The 13,040-nt window shown below is 36.8% G+C and overlaps 1 protein-coding gene across 3 annotated transcripts in view; it reads left to right on the forward strand.

Annotated features, from left to right (window-relative positions):
* Csmd3 (CUB and Sushi multiple domains 3) overlaps positions 1-13,040 on the forward strand; it is a 1,262,970-nt gene that overhangs the window by 1,182,819 nt on the left and 67,111 nt on the right. For all 3 annotated transcript variants that reach the window (XM_029469819.2, XM_021183659.3, XM_029469820.2), the window contains one exon: positions 9,000-9,173. In XM_029469819.2, coding sequence (XP_029325679.1) covers positions 9,000-9,173 — 174 coding nt within the window. The remainder of the gene's footprint in view (positions 1-8,999; positions 9,174-13,040) is intronic.

Below are 13,040 nucleotides of genomic sequence, written 5' to 3' on the forward strand. Positions count from 1 at the left end.
TGGTCTTCATTCTTTTGGGGCTTCATGTAGTCTGTGAATTGTATCTTGGGTATTCTGAGCTTTGGGGCTAATATCCACTTACCAGTGAGTGCATGCTCATATCTACTTACCAGTGAGTGCATGCCCTGTGTGTTCTTTTGTGAATAGGTTACTTCACTCAGGATATTTTCTAGATCCATCTATTTGCCTAAGAATTTCATAAAGTCATTGTTTTTAATAGCTGAGTAATACACCATTGTGTAAATAAACCAAATTTTCTGAATCCATTCCTCTGTTGAGGAACATCTGAGTTCTTTCCAGCTTCTGGCTATTATAAATAAGGCTGCTATGAACGTATAGGAGCATGTGTCCTTGTTATATGTTGGAGCGTCTTTTGGCTATATGCCCAGCAGTGGTATAGTTGGGTCCTCAGGTAATACTATTTCCAATTTTCTGAGGAACCTACAGACTAATTTCCAGAATGATTGTACCAGCTTACAATCCCACAACAATGGAGCAGTTCCTCTTTCTCCACATCCTCGCCAGCATCTGCTGTCACCTGAGTTTTTGATCTTAGCCATTCTGACTGGTGTGAGGTGGAATATCAGGGTTGTTTTGATTTGCATTTACCTGATGACTAAGGATGGTGAATTTTTTTTTTTAGGTGCTTCTTGACCATTCGAGTTTCCTTAGTTGAAAATTCTTTATTTAGCTCTGTATCCCATTTTTAATAGGGTATTTGATTGTCTGGGGTATAATTTCTTAAGTTCTTTGTATATATTGGGTATTAGCGCTCTATTGGATATAGGGTTGGTAAAGATATTTTCCAATCTGTTGGTTGCCATTTTGTCCTATTTTGTCCCTTTGCCTTATACAAGCTTTGCAATTAAATGAGGTCCCATTTGTCAATTCTTGATCTTAGAGCATAAGCCATTGGTGTTCTGTTCAGGAAATTTCTCCCTGTGCCCATGTATCAGAGGCTTTCCCCCACTTTCTCTTCTATTAGTTTCAGTGTATCTGGTTTTAGGTGGAGGTCCTTGATGCTTTGGAGCTTTGTACAAGAAGATAAGAATGGATACATGTGCATTCTTCTACATGGTGACTTCCAGTTGAAACATTTGTTGAAAATACTGTCTTTTTTTTCCACTGGATAGTTTTAGCTCCTTTGTCAAAGACAAAGTGACCATAGGTATTTGGATTCATTTCTGGATCTTCAATTCTGTTCCATTGTTGAACTCTAGGAAAGTTAGGGGATGACCTAGTTCTCATCAGGGGCTACACTTTAATTCATTTTGTATGTGTGTCTTTCTGTGTGTTAGGGTTGGGGGTGGGTGGAGCTTCAACTTATTTGCTAAGTTTAATGGAATAAATTGAAGTGCTTGTTTTTTTTGTTTATACTTTTAATTTGCTTTATTATAGCTTTGTTATAAATGTTGCTCAGGCTGAGGCAGCACCCTTTTCGGGCTGCAGACATCCGGCCACCCTCCCGGCCAGAGGACAAGTGTCTGCCTGGCTCGGAAGCCCTCTGCCTCAGGAGCAGCAGGCGCCAACTTGGTTCCTGGACTCAGCTGAACTTAGGAACTTAGTCTGCACAGGTGAGAGTGTGCACCACAGAAGCTGACAGCTTCTGTGACCTGCCAAAGCAACACAGCTTCTGAGAAAGGTCCTAATTTTGGGACTTCTTTTTCGGCCAGGAGGAGGTCCAAAGGCAAGATATCTGTGCACCTTAGCTGTAAGAGGAGAGCTTGCCAGCAGAGAGTGCTCTGACCACTGAAACTCAGAGGAGAGAGCCTGTCTCCCAGGTCTGCTGATAGACAGTAACAGAATCACCAGAAGAACAATCTCTAAACAGAGTCAACTATACCAACTAACTCCAGAGATTACCAGATGGTGAAAGGTGAACGTAAGAAACTTACTAACAGGAACCAAGACCACTCACCATCATCAGAACCCAGCACTCCCACTTCGCCCAGTTCAGGGCACCCCAACACACCCGAAAAGCTAGACCCGGATGTGAAAGCATATCTCATGATGATGGTAGAGGACATCAAGAAGGACTTTAATAACTCACTTAAAGAAATACAGGAGAACACTGTTAAAGAGTTACAAGTCCTTAAAGAAAAACAGGAAAACACAACCAAACAGGTAGAAGTCCTTACAGAAAAACAGGAAAACACATCCAAACAGGTGATGGAAATGAAAAAAAACATACTAGATATAAAAAGGGAAGTAGACACAATAAAGAAAACTCAAAGTGAGGCAACGCTGGAGATAGAAACCCTAGGAAAGAAATCTGGAACCAGAGATGTGAGCATCAGCAACAGAATACAAGAAATGGAAGAGAGAATCTCAGGTGCAGAAGATTCCATAGAGAACATCCGCACAACAATCAAAGAAAATGGAAAATGCAAAAAGATCCTAATTCAAAACATCCAGGAAATCCAGGACACAATAAGAAGACCAAACCTATTGTTAATAGGAGTGGATGAGAATGACGATTTTCAACTCAAAGGACCAGCAAATATATTCAACAAAATTATAGAAGAAAACTTCCCAATTCTAAAGAAAGAGATGCCCATGAACATACAAGAAGCCTACAGAACTCCAAATAGACTGGACCAGAAAAGAAATTCCTCCCGACACATAATATTCAGAACAACAAATGCACTAAATAAAGATAGAATACTAAAAGCAGTAAGGGAAAAAGGTCAAGTAACTTATAAAGGCAAGCCTATCAGAATTACACCAGATTTTTCACCAGAGACTATGAAAGCCAGAAGAGCCTGGACAGATGTTATACAGACACTAAGAGAACACAAATTCCAGCCAAGGCTACTATACCCAGGCAAACTCTCAATTACCATAGATGGAGAAACCAAAGTATTCCACTACAAAACCAAATTCACACATTACCTTTCCAGGAATCCAGCCCTTAAAAGCATAAAACAGAAAAAAACCAATAAAAGGATGGGAACCTCGCCCTAGAAAAACAAGAAGGTAATCCCTCAACAAACCTAAAAGAAGACAGCCATAAGAACAGAATGCCAACTTTAACAACAAAAATAACAGGAACCAACAATTACTTTTCCTTAATATCTCTTAATATCAATGGTCTCAACTCCCCGATAAAAAGACATAGACTAACAAACTGGCTACACAAACAAGTCCCAACATTTTGCTGCTTACAGTAAACTCATCTCAGAGAAAAACATAGACGCTACCTCAGAATGAAAGGCTAGAAAACAATTTTCCAAGCAAATGGTATGAATAAACAAGCCGGAGTAGCCATTCTAATATCTGATAAGATTGACTTCCAACCCAAAGTCATGAAAAAAGACAAGGAGGGGCACTTCATTCTCATCAAAGATAAAGTCCTCCAAGAGGAGCTATCAATTCTGAATATCTATGCTCCAAATACAAGGGCAGCCACATTCATTAAAAAAACTTTAGTAAATCTCAAAGCACACATGGCACCTCACACAATAATAGTGGGAGACTTCAACACACCACTTTCACCAATGGACAAATCATGGAAACAGAAACTAAACAGGGACACAGTGAAACTAACAGAGGTTATGAAACAAATGGATCTGACAGATATCTACAGAACATTTTATCATAAAACAAAAGGATATACCTTATTCTCAGCACCTCATGGTACCTTCTCCAAAATTGACCACATAATAGGTCACAAAACAGGCCTGAACAGATACAAAATATTGAAATTGTCCCATGCATCCTATCAGATCACCATGGACTAAGGCTGATCTTCAATAACAACATAAATAATAGAAATCCAACATTCACGTGGAAACTGAACAACACTCTTCTCAATGATACCTTGGTTAAGGAAGTAATATAGAAAGAAATTAAGGATTTTTTGGAGTTTAATGAAAATGAAGCCACAACATACCCAAACTTATGGGACACAATGAAAGCATTTCTAAGAGGAAAACTCATAGCTCTGAGTGCCTCCAAAAAGAAACTAGAGAGAGCACACATTAGCAGCTTGACAACACACCTAAAACCTCTAGAACAAAAGGAAGCATATTCACCCAAGAGGAGTAGAACACAGGAAATAATCAAACTCAGGGGCGAAATCAACCAAGTGGAAACAAGAAGAACTATTCAAAGAATCAACCAATCAAGGAGCTGTTTCTTTGAGAAAATCAACAAGCTAGACAAACCCTTAGCCAGACTCGCTAGAGGGCACAGGGAAAGCATTCTAATTAACAAAATCAGAAATGAAAAGGGAGACATAACAACAGATCCTGAAGAAATCCAAAACACCATCAGATCCTTCTACAAAAGGTTATACTCAACAGAACTGGAGAACCTGAATGAAATGGAGAAGTTTCTAGATAGATATCAAGTACCAAAGTTGAATCAAGATCAGGTTAATGATCTAAACAGCCCTATATCCCCCAAAGAAATTGAAGCAGTCATTAATAGTCTCCCAACCAAGAAAAGCCCAGGACCAGACGGGTTTAGTGCAGAGTTCTATCAGACCTTCAAAGAAGATCTAATCGCAGTTCTTCACAACCTATTCCACAAAAATAGAAACAGAAGGTACTCTACCCAACTCATTCTATGAAGTAACAATTACTCTGATACCTAAACCACAAAAAGACCCAACAAAGATAGAAAACTTCAGACCAATATCCCTTATGAATATTGATGCAAAAATCCTCAATAAAGTTCTTGCTAACCGAATCATCCATCCTGACCAAGTAGGTTTCATCCCAGGGATGCAGGGATGGTTCAATATACGGAAATCCATCAAAGTAATCCAGTATATAAACAAACTCAAAGACAAAAACCACATGATCATCTCGTTAGATGCTGAGAAAGCATTTGACAAAATCCAACACCCATTCATGATAAAAGTCTTGGAAAGATCAGGAATTCAAGGCCCATACTATACATGATAAAAGCAATCTACAGCAAACCAGTAGCCAGCATCAAAGTAAATGGAGAGAAGTTTGAAGCAATCCCACTAAAATCAGGGACTAGACAAGGTTGTCCACTCTCTCCCTACCTATTCAACATTGTACTTGAAGTCCTAGCCGGAGCAATTAGACAACAAAAGGAGATCAAGGGGATACAAATTGGAAAGGAAGAAGTCAAAATATCACTTTTTGCAGATGATATGATAGTATATATAAGTGACCCTAAAAATTCCACCAGAGAACTCCTAAGCCTGATAAACAGCTTCAGTGAAATAACTGGATATAAAATTAACTCAAACAAGTCAATGGTCTTTCTCTACACAAAGGACAAACAGACTGAGAAAGAAATTAGGGAAACAACACCCTTCTCAATAGTCACAAATAATATAAAATACCTAGGCGTGACTCTAAGTAAGGAAGTGAAAGATCTGAATGACAAGAACTTCATGTATCTGAAGAAAGAAATTAAAGAAGATCTCAGAAGATGGAAAGATCTCCCATGCTCATGGATTGGCAGGATCAATATAGTAAAAATGCCTATCTTGCCAAAAGCAATCTACAGATTCAATGCAATCCCAGTCAAAATTCCAACTCAATTCTTCAACGAATTAGAAAGGGCAAGCGGCAGATTCATCTGGAATAACAAAAAACCTAGGATAGCAAAAACTGTTCTCAAGGATAAAAGGACCTCTGGTGGAATCACCATGCCCGACCTAAAGCTATACTACAGAGGAATTGCATGGTACTGGTATAGTGACAGACAAGTAGACCAATGGAACAGAATTGAAGACCCAGAGATGAACCCACACACCTATGGTCACTTGATCTTTGATATGGGAGCTAAAACCATCCAGTGGAAAAAAGATAGCATTTTCAACAGATGGTGCTGGCAGAACTGGCTGTTATCATGTAGAAGATTGCAAATTGATCCATTCCTATCTCCTTGTACTAAGGTCAAATCTAAGTGGATTAAGGAAATCCACATAAAACCAGAGACACTGAAACTTATAGAGGAGAAAGTAGGGAAAAGCCCCGAAGATATGGGTACAGGGGAAAAATTCCTGAATAGAACAGCAATGGCTTGTGCTGTAAGATCGAGAATCGATAATTGGGACCTCATAAAATTGCAAAGCTTCTGCAAGACAAAAGACACCGTCAATAAGACGAAAAGACCACTAACAGATTGGGAAAGGATCTTTACCTATCCCAAATCGGATAGTGGACTAATATCCAATATATATAAAGAACTCAAGAAGGTGGACTCCAGAAGATCAAATAACCCCATTAAAAATGGGGCTCAGAACTGAACAAAGAATTCTCACCTGAGGAATACTGAATGACAGAGAAGCACCTGAAAAAATGTTCAACATCCTTAGTCATCAGGGATATGCAAATCAAAATAACCCAGAAATTCCACCTCACACCAGTCAGAATGGCTAAGATCAAAAATTCAGGTGACAGCAGATGCTGGCGAGGATGTGGAGAAAGAGGAACGCTCCTCCATTGTTGGTGGTATTGCAAGCTTGTACAACCACTCTGGAAATCAGTCTGGCAGTTCTTCAGAAAATTGGACATAGTACTACTGGAGGATCCAGCAATACCTCTCCTGGGTATATATCCAGAAGATGTCTCAACCAGTAAGAAGGACACATGCTCCACTATGTTCATAGCAGCCTTACTTATAGTAGCCAGAAGCTGGAAAGAACCCAGATACCCCTCAACAGAGGAATGGATCCAAAAAATGTGGTACATTTACACAATGGAGTACTACTCAGCTATTAAAAAGAATGAATTTATGAAATTCCTAGGCAAATGGATGGACCTGGAGGGCATCATCCTGAGTGAGGTAACCCAATCACAAATGAACTCTCACAATATGTACTCACTGATAAGTGGATATTAGCCCTGAAACTTAGGATACCCAAGATATAAGATAAAATTTGCTAAACACATTAAACTCAAGAGAACGAAGACCAAAGTGTGGACACTTTGCCCCTTTTTAGAATAGGGAAACAAACACCCATGGAAGGAGTTACAGAGAAAAAATTTGGAAGTGTGATGAAAGAATGGACCATCTAGTGATTGCCATATCCAGAGATCCATCCCATGATCAGCTTCCAAATGCTGACGCCATTGCATACACTAGCAAGATTTTGCTGAAAGGACCCAGATATAGCTGTCTCTTGTGATACTATGCCAGGGCCTAGCAAACACAGAAGTGGATGCTCACAGTCAGCTATTGAATGGATCACAGGTCCCCCAATGGAGGAGCTAGAGAAAGCACCCAAGGAACTAAAGGGAACTGCAACCCTATAGGTGGAACAACAATATGAACTAACCAGTACCCTGGAGCTCTTGTCTCTAGCTGCATATGAATCAAAAGATGGCCTAATAGGCCATCACTTGAAAGAGAGGCCCATTGGACTTGCAAACTTTATATGCCCCAATACAGGGGAACGCCAGGGCCAAAAAGGGGGAGTGGGTGGGTAGGGGAGTGGGGGGTATGGGGGCTTTTGGTATAGCATTGGAATGTAAATGAGCTAAATACCTAATAAAAAATGGAAAAAAACAAATGTTGCCCACACTTACTGTACATAAAGTACATTTTCAGATATCAGAAACAAAATAAAGGAACACATAAAAAAAATTCTGTTCCATTGATCTTCCTGCCTGTCTCTATGCCAATACCACACAGTTTTGTTTGTTTGTTTGTTTGTTTGTTTGTTTTATCACTATTGCTCTGTAATACAGCTTGAGGCCAGGGATAGTGATTCCACCAGAAGCTCTTCTATTGTTGAGAATTGTTTTCGCTAACCTGGATTTTTTGTTATCCCAAATGAATTTGTAAATTGCTCTTTCTAACTCTATGATGAATTGAGTTGGAATTTTGATGGGAATTTCTTTGAATCTGTAGATTGCTTTTGGCAAGATGGCCGAATTTACTTTACTGTATTAATTCTGCCAATCCATGAGCATGGGAGATCTTTCTACCTTCTGAGATCCTCTTTGATTTCTTTCTTCAGAGACTTGAAGTTCTTGTCATACAGATCTTTCACATGCTTGATTACAGTCACACCGTGGTATTTTTTATTATTTGAGACTATTGTTTCCAGGTCTTGTTTAGACTGCTATATTCTTGAGATTTCATGGGTGTAGTTTCCTCATCATACATAGAAGACACAATATCACAGCAATTTTCTAGATTCTTTGGCTCTTATACTCTTTCTGTCCCTTCATCTGCAATGTTCCCTGTGCCTTGCCTGTAGGATTGTTATGTTTATGTACCAACTGGGGCTTGGCATTTCATATCAGGTGTTATCTGGATGTTGCCCTCTTTTTCTCATTGTAATGATCTAGATTTGCTTCAAAAGGAAGGTTGTTTACCTGTGGGTGTTGCAAGTATTTAGAAAACAGTTAGGTATCATACTGGTTTAGGAAAATATCAATAGTCATCTCTAAAATCCATAATCTCACTAGACAATGGTAGTTGCTGGGCCTAAAGCTTGGATTTATCTTCATTATTTGGTTGTTTATTTTCCAATTTTTAGAGTCAATACAAAAATAGTAAAACATAATGATTATATAACACTTTGTTTTCTAATTAGAACATATAAACTAGACAGGGATTATACTCATTGTAGAGTGGTTAGGATGTACAGGTCATGTATTTAAACACTAATACTACAGAGACCCATTGGGAGAGTTGTGTTAATAAAGTTTCTTCCTAAACACTGTTTCTTCATTATTCTTAAAATGTAAGTTTTCTTCTTTATTCATAATATCTATCTTCTGATAGATATTAATTTTTATATATCAAAATACTGTATTTTTTAGATCAATTCACTAGGCATTTTTTTCAATTTTTAAACTCTTGATGTTTTTCAGAATGTGTCTTAGTTACCTGTAAGTTCTTTAGTACATTATGAAAATTTAATAATATTTATTTGATAATCTTAATTAACATTTAATATTTAATAATATTAATATTTAATAAAGCTAATTATGTATACAAATCACAAATAAATACTGTATACAGGCACTTTATTAAACCTCCTTTTTGACAAATTTCAGCGGGTCACTGTGGAATTCCAGAACTCATTGTGAATGGCCAAGTCATTGGAGAAAATTATGGATATAGAGACACAGTTGTATATCAGTGTAACCCTGGCTTTCGTCTGATTGGTTCTTCTGTGAGGATATGTCAACAGGATCACAACTGGTCTGGTCAGCTCCCATCCTGTGTGCGTAAGTAAGCATGGCAATTGGAATTATGTCCTCCTGTTCAATCAATCATGGTTTTTACTAAGCAAGATAAATACTTGTGTTGATTAACTATATATAGATGACAATGTAAATTAAATTTCATAATCTATTCACATATATGGCTCACATATTTAATAATCATTAAGGATCATATAAAACTATGAATGGAGGAAATATTAATTTTGTATTACTTATATTTTTATGAAGATATGTTAACTTCAAACCTCAGTACTTAATGTAAATATTTATAAGTGGACATTTGTGTGTAGATGGCATATTCTCAACATGTTTTCTATATAAGAATTTAAAGTTGTTGACACCGCTGTGTAACAATGTCAACACTCTTGTGATGTGAGACTACAAAGCTTTTTTTAGTGTAAATCCTTCTGGTAAAGGTTCTTTAGTAATTAGGATGCTATAGCTAGCTCATCAAAGCATATCCTGATGAAGTGTAATTAGTGGAGAAAATAATCATCAGAAGTCATTTGGAGAGCCATTGTACTGATGTCATACACACTGCTAATTATGTCAGTTAAGTTAAGTAATTTGCTCCTTCAAAGCTCTATTTCATAAACAGTTAAAAGTGTTTATCAGTATGTTTTTTTTTAGCTTTAGAAACCCTTACATTCTTAAATATATTGATACTGTGTATATGAAGTATGAGTAATATGCTTGATAACTGATTAAAGTAGTTTAATCAACATTAGAAAATTTATGATATTCCTATCTACAATTTCTTTAACACAAATACAAAATTGTTTGGCTTCACATACTATTAGATATTTACAATTATGTTTCTATGAAAAGACCTGTTATTTTAATAAAACTTTTGATGAATTCTTGTATGAATTCATACTTTAAAATATGAAGTTAGCTAGGTGTGGTGGCGCACACCTTTAATCCCAGCTCTTGGGAGGCAGAGGCAGGCGAATTTCTGAGTTCGAGGACAGCCTGGTCTCCAAAGTGAGTTCCAGGACAGCCAGGGCTACACAGAGAAACTCTGTCTCGAAAAACCAAAAAAAAAAAAAAAAAAAAAAAAAAAAAATTAAGCTAGAAAGATGCTCCAGTGATCATGAACACTGGTTTCTCTATTAGAGGACGAATGTTTAACTTCCTGCACACAAATGGCGGTTTCCCAACCATCTGGAACTCCCAGGTTACAGATATTTGAGGCTTTTGGCTTTTGTGGATACTGCTTGCATATGGCACAGGTTTGCACAGAAACACACAGACACACAGACACACACACACACGCTCAACACACTGTACCACAGAATTTTTTTTTAATAATTAAATTAATTTTGAGACTTTGTTTAAAATTTTATCTTAAATCCTGAAGTAGTTATAGCTGTGTTTTAGAGTTATAAGGAATCTCTTTGCATACATGAAGTATGAATTTAATCACACTACTCTCATTCATTTATTATTGTTTTAACGATGAGAAGGCACACAAACTTTAAGACTGGGAAAAGAAGGGAAGGTACACTGTGTGGAACATTTGAGTGGAAAGCAGCTCAGGCCCTCAAAATCAAGAAGTAGTGAGAGTGCCAGGCGACCATTTGCTGGTCAGGTTGGAGAGGCTTGGTGTGCTGAGACACCAGGAATGGGGATAACAGTTTCCTGCCTGGTAATTGTTTCATGAGCCCTAAACTGATGCTTGACTCTCACAGGCTAGAGCTGTGCCACCTATACCAGAACTGACTTACACTGCACATAATACAACATGTGTATGTGTATGTTTTGCGTGTGCATGCATGCGTGTGTAGCATTTTGCATGATAGGCAAGTGTTTATATGTGGACTACAAACTTTTCCCATGGACAGAACTTTGATCAATCATCATCTCTAAGTTAGTCAAGGTGAGAAGTTAGCTTGGAGAGGCAAAGGGTAGGGTGGAGAGGGAGGTTGTGGGATGTAAGGCTTGTGGAGGAGTAACTGGGAAGTGGGATATCATTTGCGATGTAAATGAATGGAATGATTAATTTAAAAAAAAGTGAGGGGTTAGGCCAGAATGCTGTGAAGCACAGCATAAAGTGTCCAGTATAAAGTATAAATAAAGTATATTTATACTTCTGGATATTTGTTTCATTTTTTTAATCCAGTCTCTTAGAACTACCTGTGTTTGGGCAAGATCCTGCCCCATGACTTCTGCATCTTTTAAGAAAAAGAGACCTCAGCCAGTTTCAACTCCCTTAATAGATGGTTATTGGAGATGAACTTGAGTACATCAAATATATATATATATATGTATATATATATATATATATTTTATATAAATATATATATAATATATATATTTCTCTGGATTTCTATCTTTAAACATTGCATATTTATTATCACTACTACATAAAAAAGTAAAATTATAGCTTAATAAGGATAATTATATTGTATATTCTTATTATCATTATTCCTCACATGAATATAATGTGATAGGTGATTTATTTTATTTTTACCTTAATTGTATATACACTTTTAAATTTCTCCTAAAAAGCCCATCTACAATTACTAACATTAATATTTTAAAAATAGTTTAGTAAATGGAAATACAGACATTAACATGAGCATGTTATACCACATTTTTCTGCTTGAATAATTAAAACTATAAATGAGAATAGACCCTCAGAATGAAACTGGTTACTTTATTGAAATATTTCAACAAGAATAAGATGGAATTAAATTTCTAAGTTAGTAGGTTGACATTAACAATACAGCTGAAAAATAACTGCCCCTTTAGAAAGTACTAAAAGTAGCTGTGGTCGTTTCTGTGACTAATTATGAAACATCATTGCTGGGGTTGCTCTGATTAACAGAGTTGGCTGACACAGTAAAATAGTTCATGGAAATACAATGTTTGGGTTAACCCAGCACCACATAAAATAAATTCAAAGACTATAACATAAAAAAGGATCTTAATAATTCTAATGAGGCTGTGATTTCCAATAAACATGTTAATTATATATAAGATATATCCAGTAAGACGGTTGGAATGGAGCATATTAGCAAGGTTTATTTCAAAACATGGTTGGAGTTTTTAGGATAGCTTCATATGATATGATCGTTTTATATATTAACTAGACTTATTAAGATTACAGCACTTTACATTATCCACTTTAATGATTTATTTCTCAAATAATATCAAAAGAGCTATTTCCAAATTATATTGAAATATGAATATGAAATCTCAGCCCTTAAAAATACCTGTTAAAGTTAAACTTTGTCATTTGATATATGTTACAGGCATCTGGAGAGGAAAGCTACTGTCATAGCATGTTTTTGCTTTTGTTTTGTTTTCTTTTTGTATTTCAGTATTATTTCAGGATATACAAACATAAACAGAAGAGCAATATCAAAAACTTATATAGAACAAGGTCAGAATATGAGACATTAAGCATATAGCACTTTACTGGAACTGTCATAATTTAGTGGCTGGAGAGATGCTTCATGGTTAAAATGCTTGTTGCACAACCCTGAAGAACTGAGCTCTAGTCCCTTATACTCATGTAGCTAGTAAGGAATGGTTTACCTTGAGTCTGTAACCAGAGGTTTATGCAGAGACAGAAGGTTTCCTGAGAATAGCAGACTGTCTGCCTGGTGGAAACACAGGCAATATGGTGAAGAGTGACAGAGGATGACACCCAATACCCTGTCTGGCTTCTATGCATACACCTACACATATATGTGCAAATACATCACATATACATATTACACACACACACACACACACACACACACACACATACACACACAAGCACACATACATATATACCCAAACTAGGATAGCAGTGTCTTAAAAATCACACAATCTTGTATCTATTTGTTTAGTTTTTAATTAATTACTTAATTTCTTTAT

The sequence above is a fragment of the Mus caroli genome, unplaced genomic scaffold, assembly GCF_978045245.1.
Source record: "Mus caroli unplaced genomic scaffold, Mus_caroli_1 scaffold_16, whole genome shotgun sequence".
Lineage (NCBI taxonomy): Eukaryota > Metazoa > Chordata > Mammalia > Rodentia > Muridae > Mus > Mus caroli.